Here is a 16710-nt window from a genome sequence, read left to right as displayed (position 1 = left end):
AAAAGCACAGATCACTTTCCAAAATGCCCCTGATTTCAGAGTAGAACTGTAGACACACCCTTTAAAAAAAAATTAGCTAGAAGAAAAGCTGGCCAGCTTCCCGAATTTCACTGAACTCAACTGGGCTGGGTGATGACGGCGATCTTCATGTGGTGATTGCACAGGGAGGAGCCTGAGGGACCGGCATCTTCGCATCTTCGTAGATGCTGGAAACCAGCCAGCTCAACCACACCAAGCAAAAGCAGAACGAAAGTGGGAGGGAGGGAGAATAATCAAACGCACGTGAGGGCAATTCTTCCCCAAATGCAAAGCGCAAGTGTGTTTCCCAAAAGAGAAAATGCCAGTAGAGGCAGTGTGGAAACATCCCAGCCTTTCGCTCCTACAGATGGGAATTGCACCAGTGACCTCTTTGTCCTGGTATTGGACATCTCCTTCCTTCGGTTCACTGCGGTCCCTCTAAGCAACTGCACCTTATTTCTAAGGAAGAGGAGATGTTTTTTAAGTAAAGGAGAATTTTCTCCCTCACGGTGTTGTGAGTTTCTTGGTGGCCTCAGTTCTTCCGAGATGTGACGGTGCAGTGTGTTAGCAACCCCATGCCATCTGGCATCCTCATATGAGGACCATTGGAGGACCAGTTTATGTGACTTCATGATGACAGGCCACCCAACCTTGTCTCTTATTATCCATCGATTTTTTCTTTTATCACTTGAATGTCCTGATGACATATCTGCAGGGGATCCCACTCCCCCTTCCAAACCCATGCACATCCCTCCGCCACCCCTACCCACACTCCCCCTCCACCGGTAATGCAGAAGACCAAAGAGAAGTTCTTTTCTGCAGCTTCACACTACAAAGGAGTGATATCAAAAAGAGGTTAGAGAAAAACCTTAAAAAAAGAATGCTTGCCTAAGAATTTAAAACGAGGGAAACAAAGCAGGAGAGATTCTGAATGACCTTTCAAATAATTGGATTACTAGGGATTCACTCCTGTAATTACAGTGGATGGTGTGAGCACGGAAAAAAAAAAAGAGTAAAATACAACAGCATGTAAGGAATTTCCTCTCACCAAATTGTCTCCGGTCCCTTAATGGTCTGTAAGTCTTGCTGAGTACTTTGTGTACGGTCCCTAGCGTGCTGATTTGCATCCCACTCTCGGCCTTGCTGTTGGCCGGCGCTCGCAGCTGTCTCAGTCCGCTTCTGGCTGAGAAAGGTAAGGTTCGGTTTCCTTGCTCTTTGAAAGATCTGGGAGAGACTTGTCGAATGCATGCCGGCGGGGTTCGCCCTGGGAGGACTGTTACCATTCATGCACTCGGGAAGCCTTCAGAAAAGTTTTCCAAACTTGAGCCTTCACAAGCCCTGCACTCTAAAAAGAACCAGAGAGATTTCCTCCTTCTTCTGCACAGAGAGCTTGCAGAAAAAAAAAAAAAGACTGGATGCATTGTGATGAAAATTTGCACGTGGGGCCAGGTGTCCAGTAAGCGATTCCCCAGGGAGCTTTATACCAGATAGGCACTGTCTGGGCGGAAGACTGGACATTTAAAGGCATTTTGCATGCGTTACTGTGAAATTCCTTTTTATTTCTTTTTTTCTTAAGAGATAAGGTTGGGTAAAGATGCTTGTGTCCCTGGTTACCTTGGTGCTTCTAACCTCTTCTGGCACGCTTTCTGATTAATCCCTGAGTTTTCCATTTCTTTAAATGTACCGGTTCCAATCAGGAGTCGTCTGATTTTGGAGACTGGCATCTTCATACCTAGGCAGATGCCTTCACATTGTGCTGGGACAGTGGCATGGGACACCACACCTGAAACCAGGAGCAGGCTGAATTGTCAGTATTAGGAGTAGCAACAAACTTGTGGCCTTCCGCCCTGGGGTCACAATTCTGTTCACTGTCTCTCCTTACTGCTTCAGCCCCTGGGGTGGGGTGGGGTGGTTCGCCGTGGGCAAGGATGCCTCTCTCCCCTCTGTAGGTTCATTTCCTTACCTTTGGCTTAGGAAGCAAGGGGAAAATGGTCTTCGGTAGGATAAGGTGATGTTCAGAGCTTCCTGGTTGCTATTGGGGATTTGTTTGATTTGCAGAAAATGGCCTTCACTAGGAATTAGGAAGGACTTGCCCCAAAGGCAAGAGTTCTCAAGTAGGAAGACGTTCTCTTTGAGGGCTTCTTCTTGATGTAGCCTAGACCCCAGATCACCCTCTTCTGAAATGCCCTGGTTCCAAAGATGCCCAATCTCACCTCCAGTGATGTCACTAGCTATATGTGAGACTCCGTTTCTCTAAGACTCACGTTGGAAGCCGTGAGGATGATGGCATTCCGGGTTTCCAAGTGGCCTGCAAGTGGCCTCCTCCTATACCCAGCGTGTTGGACCTCTAACTCAGACAGGTCTCGGGGATTTCTCGGTGTGATCAACTGGAACGAAGGAACACTTGCTCTGGCTTACACAGGAGGAAAAGGACTCCTGGTCTCTCTGCGTCACCTTCGGGAGGGCTGAGCTGGGAGGGTGAGAGGTCGAGGAGGTAAGCCAGTGGCTAAAGAAAGCTGAGCATCCCCCAGACGGAAAGTCAATGCTATTCTGTCATTGACTCGAATGAGTGAACTATAGCGGGATTTAGTAAGACTTGCACAGAGGAAAGGAATCATGGGATAACCTTTAGACACAGGGACAAGCTCACCACGGTGCCCTTATTTTGCCACCGACATTTTCCACCCCAGGCTTTACACTTTTTAAATACCTTACAGTTTCAAGTGGCTTTACTCTAAGAAAGCATGAGCCTGTCGGGTCATCGATGATGCCTTGAGTTTATTCTTCGAGAGAATACTGTGCCGTGTGTGTGTGTGTGTGTGTGTGTGTGTGTGTGTGTGTGTGTGTGTGTGTGTGTGTGTTGGACTATTTAAGATGTGTTGTTGGTTAAAGTGGAACCAAAAACAGCAGACTTGGCATAGGTGGGCTTACCACGAAGCTACTTATTCAGACTCTTCATTTAATAAGCTCAGTGGGTGAGCATCAGTGGGTGAGCATCAGTGGGTGAGCATCAGTGGGTGAGCTTACACCAGTGGGTGAGCATCAGTGGGTGAGCTTACACCAGTGGGTGAGCATCAGTGGGTGAGCTTGCACCAATTCGTGACTGAGGTCCAGTGGGCCTGGTGGTGAAGTCTGTGACTGTAGCTACTGAAGAAACTGAGGCATGGGGATTCATGGGTCAAGGCAGAGAGTGGACTGGAAATATAGCCAAATGATAAAGTACTTACTTAGTACATACGAGACCCTGGGCTCCATCTCCAGTATGGGGAAAAATGTGACTGGGGTCTGAAGCAAGAGTTTCTTTGTGAACTTAAGTCATATTCATTTACCTCTGCATGTCCCCATAACTTCACTTACAAATGAATGAGAATTAATACTAACATGTGTCAGTCTTTAATGTCATACCACACCCATAGTAGGGGCTTTGTCCAGAGAGGCAGTGTTGGTGATTCCAGGTTTGTCAAAGCCATTCATCCCCCAGCACCTTAAGCAGTAAGCAGTCCTGCTTAAATCAAGTTAACCAGGACTTCCCAGCAGAACCAGGAATGTAGTATTTCCCGTCCTCTTCTGTAAATGAAGGAACATGAGGGGAGGGGCCGGCTCACACATACATGAGTGGAAAACTGTCAGAGTCTGAGGCTCTGGTTCTTTGCTGACCTAGAGGCTGGGCTCAGCGGCTTGAGAACTCCACAGCTGTTCCTGTCTCCGAGGAGCTTCTGTTCCCCGGTTCTGTCCGTCAGCTAGGTCTGCAGTGCTGACTCTGGGATTCTCTTATGAATATGCCTGATGGGCAAGCCAGAGGAAGATCTAGAAACACCGAGTAATTCAGAGCAGCCTGCTTAGTAAATGGTGGGAAGAAAAGCCGACGCTGGCTCCTCTCTCTGGGGACTGTGAAGTGATGATCTGGAATTACCATGTCCCCGAGCAGAGCTGGAGCAAGCCAAAACTCTGAATCTGCTGGCAGTGGAAAGAAAAAGAAAGAAAGAAGAAAGAAAGAAAGGAAAAAAGACAGGGAGGGGCATGCTGGAGGAAGAGGGAGTCCATTGAGAGGGGAGGGGAAGGCGAGCCTCACGTAGGAGCTGGGGTGGCAGGAACGAAGAGCTCCGGGATTCAAAGTCTTGTCTACAGTTAAGTATTTTACGTCTGTTCTGTCCCCCAGAGGCAATCCCTGGTCTGTCCTTTTTACCAATGCCCAGTGGGTGACAGGCTCTTTCCCAGAAGTTGAACGAGACGACAATACTCTGACTGGTCCTTCTCTCCCAAGTCAAGTGGCTTCTCTGGTAATGGACTGCCTTTTTCTGAGGTATGTGTTGCTAATTTGGGGACAAATCTTTGATTTTAAGTTGTGACGATCTTAGCGTTGAGGGGAGGGAGATTTTAACTTTAACTGTTTTATTTTTGAGTAAAGTGTCAAATATCCTTTCATGGACCTAGCCACAATAATTTTAGGGTATCATTGGATAATGGTTAATAAATAATCATTAATTATTAATTAATCATTAGGGATAACTAATTAGATAATAGTTAATTTGTTGGTGACTACAAATTATATACAAGTTACATCAGGTAGACCTCTCAAATACTTTCATTGCCTGGAGAGTGACATTTTGGTCTGTTTTGATTTAATGTTGTGTTTATTTTTGGTCAGTGTTTAATACATTCAAAGGATTAATACAACCAAAGATCTTAAAGTTTCTGACAAATCTGCAGTCTTTGCAACTATGCAGCCTCTCCCGGGGTGCCAGTCCGTGACTCAGTGACAGCTCTGAGCTTCATACAAAACCTTCTTCCTGGTTTCTCATACTGGGGTTTCAACAAAATGCCTTTTGATCTTGAGTTTTGTACTAAAGACTTCAAGTTCAAAAAAAGCTAGGAAGGGGCAAGTTTTATACAGAAGGTCATGGCCAAATGTGGGTTTTTTTGTGTGTGTGTTATTTATGCTTATTTGTGTAAGCCTCTTATAAAATACAGGATAACAAAACTCCTTGTTGCTTTTAAATGGAGAATTTGTACAACACAGCTAGTTACTCTAATAGTTGGTGAATAGTTAATTTTGTCTGAAACATTGAAAAAGCCCCCCCCCCAAATTAGCTAGACCCAAAACCTCCTTTTCTCATTTTTCCCTTTTTAGATGGGTAGTGGTCTGCTGACACATTCTAATCATTAGTCCTGAAGTGATTGGCCCGTAGGGTTTTTTTTCCCCCCTAACCTGTACCTCAGTCTCGGAGTTGTGGGGGTATGGGTGGGACTTGAGGTGGGGTGGGGTTAGAAAGGTCCCAAGCACACACTTTACGGTTCATCCTGTTTAAGAAGTCAGTTGATTGGAGAAGCAGGTCGCTGGTGTACTTGACGTTGATTTCATGAGCAGTGAATGGGTGATACCTTGGAAAGAATGCATGTCATGCCCGGGAAAACTGGCAGAGCTCACGCTGAAGGGAGTTGTGGGAACTGTTTATAGCATATTCTCCTCTTGAATGAGCCATCTTTGGATTAGGATTCAGTCTTTTCTGTGCTTGGAGACAACACGGGCGAGACGCAAAGAAGGACGCTTGTAAAGGATACTTGTAGACCACCACGGGCGGTGAAACTCTGCAAAGCGTTTCCTGCTTTTTCTCTCCCTCCTTTTCTGTGCACAGCTGCTTCGCTCTCCCTTGCACTCGGTGCGAAAGCCCCCAACAAACCTAAAATGGGAGTAAGTGGGACGTGTGCTCCCCGGGTGACCTGGGACAGGAGGTGCCTCTCCACCTCTCTGCTTCCATTTGCAGGCGCGTGCTGCTGTCTCAGCTGATGTCTCCCGCCTTCTTCTTCACAGCTTCCACCCTGGTCAGGCTTTCTGAACCTAGCCTGTGAAGCAAGATAAGAAACATCCCCCAGGGGAAAAAAATGACTGAAGAACCCACCAAAGAGAACGTGGGAGGCCCGAAGTCTCCCACACCTGTGACAATGGAGAAAAGCCCGAAGAGTGAAGTTGTGGTCACCACGGTCCCCTTGGTCAGTGAGGTTCAGCTGATGGCCGCCACCGGGGGTGCCGAACTCTCTTGCTACCGCTGCATCATCCCCTTTGCCGTGGTGGTCTTCATCACCGGGATCGTGGTCACCGCTGTGGCTTACAGCTTCAATTCCCATGGTTCCGTCATCTCCATCTTAGGCCTGGTCCTTCTGTCCTCTGGACTGTTTTTACTAGCCTCCAGCGCCTTGTGCTGGAAGGTGAGACAAAGGAACAAAAAAGTCAAGAGACGCGAGAGTCAGACGGCTCTGGTGGTAAATCAGAGAAGTTTGTTTGCTTAAGACTGAGTAAGACCAAAAGAGACATTTCACCCTACCGCCCTACGCTAACTCGGTGACTTCATTCGTACCGAACCAGCCCAGGAGGGGATGGGCTCAACTTTGGAATGAATTAGCAGAATGAAAATAGGGCATAGAGAGGACCGAAAACGAGGCGTCAAGACGGTTCCCCCTTTGTAGGGAATAACTCATCTTCTTTAACGACAAACTTAATCCTAAGGGCTATTTCTAAGACAGAAGAATCAGCTTTCTTTTTATGTTAAACGTTTGGGGAGCGCGGGAAATGCACAGCATTAAATAGCACTTGCTTCACCTTAGAAAGTACCTAAGGAATGATGGACAAACAATGAGAACCCTGGCAAGTGGTGTTCCAGAAACGTTCCACCAAAAACCTACATAGGCTTGGCATTCCCATGTACCTAGGAAATTCTGTGTTTTATATATATATATTTTTTTTCTAATAAGTTGATTCTTTACCACCCCCTAAAAGAATTTTCACTTTCAGTAACAGCATTAGAGGTACTTTATTTTGAAGAATAGACTAATATTTTTTATATTTTAACAATGGACAATTGTAGATGATTGTAATGATACGTCGGAAGGAAACAGAAATGTAGACGAGAACACAGATGACACGGGGACAGTTAAATTAATACCGAAATAATCCAATACAGCACCTTCGATGGCTTTTATACAAAAGTTCAATGTGCATTTCACTCAAAATAATAAATGCTCATGGCTGCTGAAACTTCTTAAATGCTAGTTTCTGCTGTCCTTATTGTTTTCTGATCTATTTTATTTGAATTATTATTATATTCCTGAGAGGCTGTGCTGGGGTTTGTGCAGTGAGTGCAGGTGCCTTTGAAATCCAGAAGAGGGCGCCTGATCTCCTGGAACTGGAGTTACAGGTAGTTGGAAGCTGCCCGGCCTGGATCCAGGGGACAGAATGTGGGTCTTCTGCAAGAACGGTGTATGCTCTTAACCCTGGTGCCGCCATCCTTCTAGCCCTTGCCTTTATTACTTTTGTGGCTACTTCTAATCGTCCACCTCCCCTCATCTCATTTGTAAAGTATCAGTTGTGTGTTTCTCAACTGGAGATGTCATTTCTTCTACTGGAAGACTCTCGCTTTCATCTCGTGATACAATATGTTCCGTAGCACTTAATGTATCCTAAAGGGTTTCTGAAGGTGCCAGTAGGAAATCAGTGCCTGGGGTCAGAAATTTAACAAGGTTCCATTAAATGTGCGTTGTGCTTCTTGTTGATTTAATTACGAGTTTGTGCAGGTTGCATATTCCATTGGTCATCATACTGCACAACTAAGATGAGACCGAGGTTGTGAGCTAGCCCACATCTGTTCCATGTACTCCAGTAAGAGTCATCCCTCGTTACTGTACTTTAAACCTCACTCAACCAGAGTAAGAAGATGGTTAAGCTTGAAGCCTTAACATTTGCAGAGGCTGGGGGGGGGGGGTCCCTATCGTGTTACATTCGTTGGAAGGGATTCCACTGAGGGATTTCCTTAAGTCTGCCAGGAGCCATCTGACATTGGCTACTCCCCAGGCCTTGCTTGCTTTTGTAGTTGGAAACACCTTAATGTTTCTAATAACCAACTGCCAGGGAATGAACAGGGCTCACAGCAGGTGATATATATATATATATGCATATATATATGTTGATATATTTGTTGTTGTTTTTTCATCAAAGACAGGCAAAAAGGTTCAGTACTGCTGCATGAAGAAATTGCTCAGGGAAAGTTCCAGCTCCTCTGGGCTGCTCTAAGCACAGCTCATCTTTCAGTCCCAATCCAATAACCCTGCCGCTATGAGTCAGCCAGACTAACTCCACCATCCACTAACTCTGCCATCCTGCATTAGGCTCTGGTTTTCCTGCCTCCGTGTCTGTCCAGACTCTTCTCTCTCCCTTATAATGATAACACCATTCCTCCCATCCTCCTCTCCATCTCCGCCTACCCAAATCTTGCTTCTCATCAGCACTCCACCTCCAAAGGTACCTCCTCCTGGAAGCCTGTCTTCTATGGGAACCCACCTGCGCTTTCCCCAACCAGTGTTTCTTACTGTTTATGGGAATTTCAGTTTCTCATTACCTGGGTCATATAAATGTGTTTAGTTTTTCCCTTCCAAACCTTCCTAGACATGTCCTTACTGTATGCTGTGCCTAGTGTGCTGGTTAGTACATTATCTCGCACAAGGAGGGAACTCAACAAATACTCAAGTTAAATAAACTCAAGAATGAAGAGTGAGCGGTTTATCCAGAATTACAGTCTATTCTTAGATATTGAAAGAAAACATTTCGACTTTCAACTTCCCCAAGAATAGATTACCCAGCATTCCCCAGCTCCATGGCAAGGGCAGGTTAGGGTGAAACAACGTTCCTTTGTTCTTCAGCTAAGTGCCCACCCAACTCTTCAAAATGATTGAAAAGCAAACACGTGAATTATTTCTGTCCACCAGGGGGCCTCATGCTGCTACCTGAGTCCTCAAGGAAATCCTATAGGAAGATTTAACTGCTTGATTAATTGGGATAGTATCTGCCGATAGCAATATGGTTCCTAGCTGAAAGAAACAGAGAAGGTGTCTCAAGGGCCTCCTTTCCATCCACTTCCCTAAGTTTCTTTTTTTAAACAATGGAAATTTCCATATATGGGGAGAGTTTGGGGATTCACCAGGCCTCATAAAGGGTATGCGTCCCCTGTAAAGCTGTAAGCCACTGAGGTAATCCTAATATACTGCAAATTGCAACTCCAACAAGGAAAGCAGAAAAAGATTTGAATTACAATCGCAATTACAACGTGCCATGCTTGAGTAGCGTCTATCGTTACAAATGGTTCTATCCTACGCAGGGAAGCATGTGCTAAATGTACCCTCATACATTATGCAAGCTGGAGTGTAAGTGTGTATATATGCAGGGTCTCCCACCGGAGCCCAGGCTGACCTCAAATGTGTGCCAATCCTCCTGTCTCGGCCTCCTGAGTGCTGGAATTACAGGGGGATGGGGAAGGGAAGAATGAGGAGAAGCAGAAGGCAGGAGAGAGAGAGAGAGAGAGAGAGAGAGAGAGAGAGAGAGAGAGAGAGAGAGATCATGGGTTTTGAACTTGGAAGAAGTGGTTGTATAATATAAACTCTCCGGTTAAACTAAGCCAGGTGATCTTCAGGAATTAAGTTTCATTTTCAGAATAAGGTTAGTTTATAAAGAAATATTTTTATTTTCTACACTCTAAAGCATTATGAGGGCTGCAGAGATAGTAACTCAGTGGTTGACAGGACTTGCAGAGAGAAGACTGTGTTTACCTGAAACCACACATGTGCACTCTCCCTCTCTTTCCCTCTCTCTCCCTCCCCCAACCCCCCTTCTCTCTCTCTCTCTCTCTCTCTCTCTCTCTCTCTCTCTTTTCTCTCTCTCTCTCTCTCACACACACACACACACAAATTAAATACATCTTAAAAACAACATACTATAAAATTTCAAAATTGCTACTTGTAATATCTAACATTGACTGCAGCTTTCCTCTCTGAGGGTCTCCACTTTAGTAAAGCATCAAGCAGCCATGTGTTTGGATTCAATGTCTCTAACTGGCCCCTTTGTTTAACCTTGACACAATCTACAGAGTTTCTAGTCCCAAAATAATCTGGAGAAAGTATCCCCAAAGATGAATAAGCCTACACACACAAGGTGGGCATGGGGACATGCCAGGAGAATAAATCAATGAATAGATCAGCAGAGAGAAACATTTTCCTCAGGGTTCTTCTCTTAGGGACCTTTCTGTCATCAATTCACTTTTCTCCTTATCCTTCTGCAGACAACAAGACTGAGGGAGAAATCTGCAGAGAACCACTAGGGCGTATATTTTCACCCTTGTGCTTTGAATTCCAAGGGCCTGAATCCCAATTTTATGGCACCCATGAGGAATCATCATCACTCCTGACTTACTCTGTGTTCACAGGATCCAGGCATAGCTGCTATTAGTCAGTAGGACATACCTCACCATACCGTGAGGCTACGACACCACTCTGCTTCAGAGGCTTGTGTAACCAAGAACTCATAGCCAGGGAAGCTTAGCACTGAGATGAAGAAGTTGAGGGCATGTGGTGGTTTGAAGTGGAATGGCCCCCATAAACTAATGTGTTTGATGCTTGGCGCATAAGGAGTGGTACTCATAGGAGGTGTGGCCTTGTTGGAGGAAATGTGTCACTGTGGGGGATGGGCTTGGAGGTCTCAGAAGCTCATTTCAGTTCTCTTCCTGTTGCCTGTGGATCCAGATGTAGAACTCTAAGCTCCTCTCCAGCACCATGCCAGCCTGCATGCCACCATGCTACCCGCCATGATGATAATAGACTAAAGTTCCGAAACCATAAGCCAGCCCCAATGGAATGTTTTCCTTTATTAGAATTACCTTGGTTGTAGTATCTCTTCACAGCAGTGAAAACCCCAAGCCAGGGAACAACATTACAGTTCATATGGAGTCCCTTTCCTTTTGAGATACTGTAATAAAAAATGAGATAGGCTATACAGCTTATAAATGCAGAAATCGATTTGCCTTAGTTTTAGAACCTCCAAAATCTCAGCACAAGGCAGTGACAGGGCTTCTGTCTGATAAGAGCATTCTCTCTTCAGTTCATAAACAGGTCTCTCACTGTGCCCCCTCAGAAGAGCTGGCCAAAGAAAAAACTTTACAGGGCCACTGTCTCAGCCAAGAGGATAAATCCCCAGGGGCCCACCAGCTTCCAAAGATCCAATCCCAAATACTGTCACTCTAGGGATTTGCTTTTCACGTGTAAATTTGGGGAGTACACAAACCTCATATAGCTCCTGGCTTCATTATTCTTTATAACCAAAATAACTCCCCAAATGTCCCCTTAGGAAAGGAAGATGTCTTAAGCCAGTGTCCTATAGCTGTGAAGAGACACCATGACCATGACAACTCTTACAAAAGAAAGTATTTAGTTTAGTATTTAGTATTACAGTTTCAGAGGTTTAGTTAGTCCTTTATTGTCATGGGGAGCATGGCAGCATGCACTCAGTTGCTAGAGAAATAGCTGAGACTCCTATATCTGGATGTACCCAGCAGTAGGAAGAAAGAGACTCCGGGCTTGCAACGGGCTTTTTGTAAACTCAAAGCCCGCCCCCTAGTGACATACTTCCTCTAACAAGGCCAGACCTCCTAATCCCTTCAAATGGTGCCACTCCCTGCTGACCAAGTATTTGACCTCTTGAACCTGTGGAGGAGGGAACACATTCTCCTAATGACCACAGAAGACAATAAAAGTATCCTTACATCCATTTAATATTTTTTAATTAAATTATCATAGATAGGTGGAAAGACGTAATGGTCAATGAATTCCCTCAAACCAATCCTGTGGAACTGTGTTATGATTACAATGTGAGGTAAAGACGTGACGTCAGCAACATCAATGAACTAAAACATCTATGGAGACCATTACTAAATCACTTACATTTGCAACCAGGTCCTCGGAGAACAACCTAAACACAGTTTCAGTGTTTCATGAACATCAAGCTGTCCTCTCCAGCAGGCAAGCATAGAACCTAAAATGATGCTTTTACTCTCGGCCTCCTTGAGTTCTCTATGCAAGGAACTCAACGTTCAGAATGTCAATGAAGGCAGAGTGGGATGGTTAATTTTGACCAAAATCTTGAATGTTTTAAGGGAAGTCTCTATTGACATGCATCTCTGGGTGAGCCAATCAGCTGAAAGAAAAGTGTATAGCCCAAGTAAGAAGGGAGCAATCAAGGAAGACTGGGTTTCATTGACCTCTGGCCTTCGTATGTACCCTCACATCCATGTGAAAATGCATACACGCACATACACACAGTTCTGGGAAACACAAATTCCTTACCAGAGTTCGCACTTTACTGCGAAGTTACTGATTCAGGCCAGCAACCTTTGGGCACTGAGTTCCCATCTAGGCATTCACTCGCTCACTGACCCCTTTGTCCAGTGTCAGCTGATCATGATCAACATCCCAAACAGACCCAGGTACTATAAATTCAAATGGGCACAAGGTGTGCGTTGCAATTGCTCTGTAAGGAGGCTGGCTAAGACGGATCAGGTGTAAATCTTCTGTAAAAACAGTAAAGCCCTATACAGCCAGCTTCCTGGTCTGAATATTAACCACCCCTGTTTGGATTCCAGGACTGTAGGGATCAAGACAGAATGAGAACCAAGAACCTATGGTTTATTTGAATTAAATATCTAGGTGAGTCTCAGTCTCAGAAGTAAGGGGAATGTAAGCCGGGCTTATTATTTCTCCTTTTCCAAACATTTTATGACTCATGACCTTATATGTGTTTTGACATTATTGCTTTAATTGAGGTCCAACACTGGTATAATTAATGTATCAGAAGTTACTGAGGGCAATCCCTATGGAAACACTGAAGAGACAGCCACCATCTAGATATACCCTTTTCCCTAGAAACCTTAAATGTTAGCAGGTTCCAGGACCACCGGGGCACATGGAGTTAAGAAAGCCATTGCGTTGTTTTGACCTAGATGGATCATTCCGTGATCTTGGTTTCTCAGCCTCATTCCTCTGGGTTTCTCAGCCATGTGCATCGCTGAGATCACCGGCTATGTTGAAAAGAAAGAATCCTGTGTCTGCTCACCTCAGTTCCCTATCCAGGAAAACAAGCAGATGACCACTTATGTTTAAAGTGCCATTGCAGAAGAGATTGCTTCTTGGTTTGACCTGCTGCAAATCCTCAGTGAGGACTTAGACATTGCCGTCCTTAAATAAGCTGTACTAACTGAGAAGGGAAAAGTGTAGGGGTAGAGCAAACAGACAGACAAAATCCTAAAACACACACACACACGCACACACACACACACACACACACACACACACAGACACACACACAACTGTAAGTTTGGAGGGGTGTGTGGATGTGGTCTGCAGCAGTTCAAGTACCTGGCCCATGCACAAAGCACGCTGTCTTACACAGTAGCAAGGCAAGAGGGACGGAGACACTGGGAGGCAGGGTTTGTATTGCTCCAGTCCTCTGCAACCAGGCTCTATAATAGCAGCGCTTGCATCAGAGAAGGGCTAAGCACACATTTTAGCACTTCCACGGTTCTAACTTAATCTCCGGGGCAGGAAGCTTTCCTGCTCCTGGGAGAGCAAGTTGCGTCACTGGAGACATCTGACTCTGGGATCTAGTGTCAATCACTTTGCCTAAGGTCACTACAAATGCTAGGGTGTCTCCTTACAATATAAAGGCTTTGCCTAGCCGCCAATTAAGAGGAAACACACAGCACCATAAATAATCGAGAAGGTGGATTAAAGAAATACCTTTTCCCGAGCAACAGATGAGAGGAATGTGAGACAGGTCTAAAGCCAAGCTTTTTAACCAGTCTGCCCTCACCACCCACAGGGCTACCTAGCCCGTGGCTCTTTTCAAAGTTTAGCTTGCCTTTCCCAGTTATTGAGATGTCTCTGTAGGTACAAAGAAGTTTCTCATCCGTGGAATGAGACAGGTTCAGGGAAGAGATGACATTCCAAGAGTAGCTTTCAAGGGACACTTGTCAGGGGTTAGCATGGCGCGGAATAGCTCCTCTCTGAGCAGAATTGTATTTAGGAATTCATTTGTTCGTGACAAGCTGTAGGTCAAATGGTAAGGCCAGACTCAAGCACAGCAGACTTAAGAAGAACTCTCACCCAGCCTGCAAGAAACACCTATGATGGACAAGGGACGTCTCGCCTTTTCCTCTAGAGTCATAAATTGGGGTTTTGAGACTGCCCTCCTCCGTGAGAACAACAACAACAAACTGTTGTCTCCAGAATGAGGACCGAATATGTTACTTCACTATGTCATTCACTGGAGTCCAAGAGGCTTAACCGATGATGTCCCCGGCCAAGTGTTTACCAGCAGAAAGTTCTGGATCCTCTCGTCAGCAGTTGCTCCCAAATAGATATATTTCCAATTGGGGGGGGTGTCAGTGGGGGATGGGGGAGGAATGCTGAAGCGGAAAGATAAAGAAATGGATGAACACACATTTTCATACACGAGCTGCCACCCTGGCTTCTATTTGGAGCGCAGAGGTGATATCTGAAGCAGCCAGTGAAAATGAACCCCTTGGACTTGGACCCGCAGCTACGATGGCATATTTTTAAATGGTTACAGAAGGAGTCTGAGCATCCAGTAGGGCAGTGGCCAAGATTCTTGGGCTGCTCCCTGGATGGCACTTGAGATCCACCAGACAGGTAGACAAGACCTGTCTCACCAAGCTAGGTCAAGAAAAGACAAGGGCAGACAGAAGAGCCCCTTCGGGGATTACCATGCTCTTAAAGAGAAGAATTAGCTTCACTACAAACATTTGAGGGCAGACTTTCAGAAGAAAAAGAGACTTGTTTTTAAAATAAAGAACTAAGGAAACTTTCCAAACAGAAATAGGAGAGCACAGCATCATAAAGTCCAAGGGACTTACCCCGAATTGCACAGTAGAGTTCACAACCATGCCTGGTGTGATTTCACCCTACCCCTAACTCCCACTTACCACTAGAATGTTTGGTGTAAATCCCAGGGAGGATGAAATGGATGGTTTAAAGGCAAACTTTTATGAGATTTATGACTTAGTCCGAAATTAGAGAAATTAGAAACTGCATGGAAAAGCCCAACGGGTCTCGGTCACGTAAGTAAACAATTTACAAAATTACACACATCGCCTGGAGGTCTCCGTGCTAACCAAAAATCAGCTTCTTTCTGGGTTTGTAAAATTGTTCTTGATGGTGCTGTCTGATGGCTAGGCAGTGAGTTATTTGCAGGAGAGCTGTCATTTTACAGGAGAAGGAGCTGATGAGGAACAGGAGTGGGGTAGGGACAGAGTAGTGGAGAAGCACACTGACCCCAGGAAAGTGTGTAAAATGTCGTGTGAGATTACAGGGGAGCAGAGATCAGAGAGCCAGCGTGTGGTCTGCAGCCAAGGCTGTTCTTTTATCTTCATCCTTCAGACCAGATTGTTAATCTCCCCAGAAGGCTCCCCTTTCCCTCCTCATACACCCAATCCAACCTGGAATCACAGAGCAAGAAAGTTGAGGAGCGACCCGCAAACAAACACATTTACTTCTAAGGCATTTCACCTACCTCTTTGTAAAGTGAAGATGTTTAAAACTCATTTCCAGCCAGTTCAGACTTTGATGATGATGTGTGCTCAAGACGTTTGGGGGTTAATTAGGCAAGTATGAATCCCAATGTTACCCCTTTGTATCTTCTAACTTCCTCCAGTGCCTTGAAGTATGTTTTGACAGAGGCAAGCTAAATTACATATGCTTCAGATCATACACATTCAACCAGTGCTACACGCAAAGTAAGTATTTATTGGATTCAAAAATAACTGAACAGGATTCTTAAACCAAATACATAAATGGTTATGTGGTTATAATGCTATAATTAAAGCAAGTAAACAGATGTCTCAGATGGTACCCATGCAGACCTGGGTTCTTGTCCCCAGCACCTAAGCAAAAATCTAGGCTGAGCTTAAACTGTGGGTGGATCCTTGAAGCTTTTGGGCCAGCCAGTCTAGCTGAATCAATAGGCTTCAGGTTCAATGAGGGACTCAAAGAAAGATGAAGAACATGAGGGAAATACACTTGTAGTCAACCTCAGTCTGCACGTGCAAGTACATAAGAACAGTAAGAAATATGTATATCACACACACGTGAGCATGCATAAACACACACACACACAACACACACACACACACACGCACACACACTCACACCGAAAACAAATATGAGTATTAAAAATGCTCTCAGTAGAATGTTATCAAGTCTCTACGAATGTGAAATGGAGAATAACCCCTGAGAGTCTTCCTGGAAAAGGTGTTGATATGATTCCTAAAGCTGAGACAGCACTTCAATTGGTACAGTTTAGGTGGAGAGTAAGAGTTTCTTCAGGGGAGCACTGTTACACCATCAGGAAAATGCACGCACACACACATACACACACACACACACACACACACACACACACACATCATGTATTGATGGAAGGGGAAGATTATAAATTAAAAGGCAAATTGATTGCATAATCAAGGCAAATAAGTGTATAAGGGGGTGTGTTTAAATGCACGAAATCTAGAACAAGATAACCAGGATTCTACTTCTAGCCCTGAGCTGAGTGACCTTGGACAAGTCCTGAGACATTAAACCTCAGGGTCTATGTAAAAATCAGAACACAAACAGGGACCATCCGGCTAGTCCGTATGTTAGCAGTGGTTTATAATGAGGTCTCTTTGGACTGTATAGGAAAGGTGAGGAGATTGCACACCATAATGCTCTGTGTCGGTGGGGGTGGGGCTTGGGGGTGGGGCTTGGGTGGAGTCATATCATCCGCCTTTCCCGAGATGACTCCAGGCAGGTCTGAAGCCCACAACC

General features: G+C 45.1%; 1 protein-coding gene across 1 annotated transcript; it reads left to right on the top strand.

Annotated features, from left to right (window-relative positions):
• The first annotated feature begins 3308 nt into the window (after positions 1–3308).
• Tmem100 (transmembrane protein 100) lies at positions 3309–7571 on the top strand. Its single transcript, XM_032913473.1, has 2 exons — positions 3309–4321; positions 5831–7571. Exon 2 carries the CDS (start codon positions 5902–5904, stop codon positions 6304–6306), a length of 405 nt encoding a protein of 134 aa, XP_032769364.1. The 5' UTR covers positions 3309–4321; positions 5831–5901; the 3' UTR covers positions 6307–7571.
• Positions 7572–16710: the final 9139 nt, after the last annotated feature.

Source organism: Rattus rattus, chromosome 9, assembly GCF_011064425.1.
Source record: "Rattus rattus isolate New Zealand chromosome 9, Rrattus_CSIRO_v1, whole genome shotgun sequence".
Classification (NCBI taxonomy): domain Eukaryota; kingdom Metazoa; phylum Chordata; class Mammalia; order Rodentia; family Muridae; genus Rattus; species Rattus rattus.
The sequence above is the reverse complement of the archived record's forward strand: the minus strand, read 5'-3'. Positions and strand labels throughout refer to the sequence as shown.

Coding starts and splice junctions, on each gene's coding strand:
- Tmem100 (XM_032913473.1), top strand. CDS start 5,902: ATGACTGAAGAACCCACCAAAGAGAACGTGGGAGGCCCGAAGTCTCCC.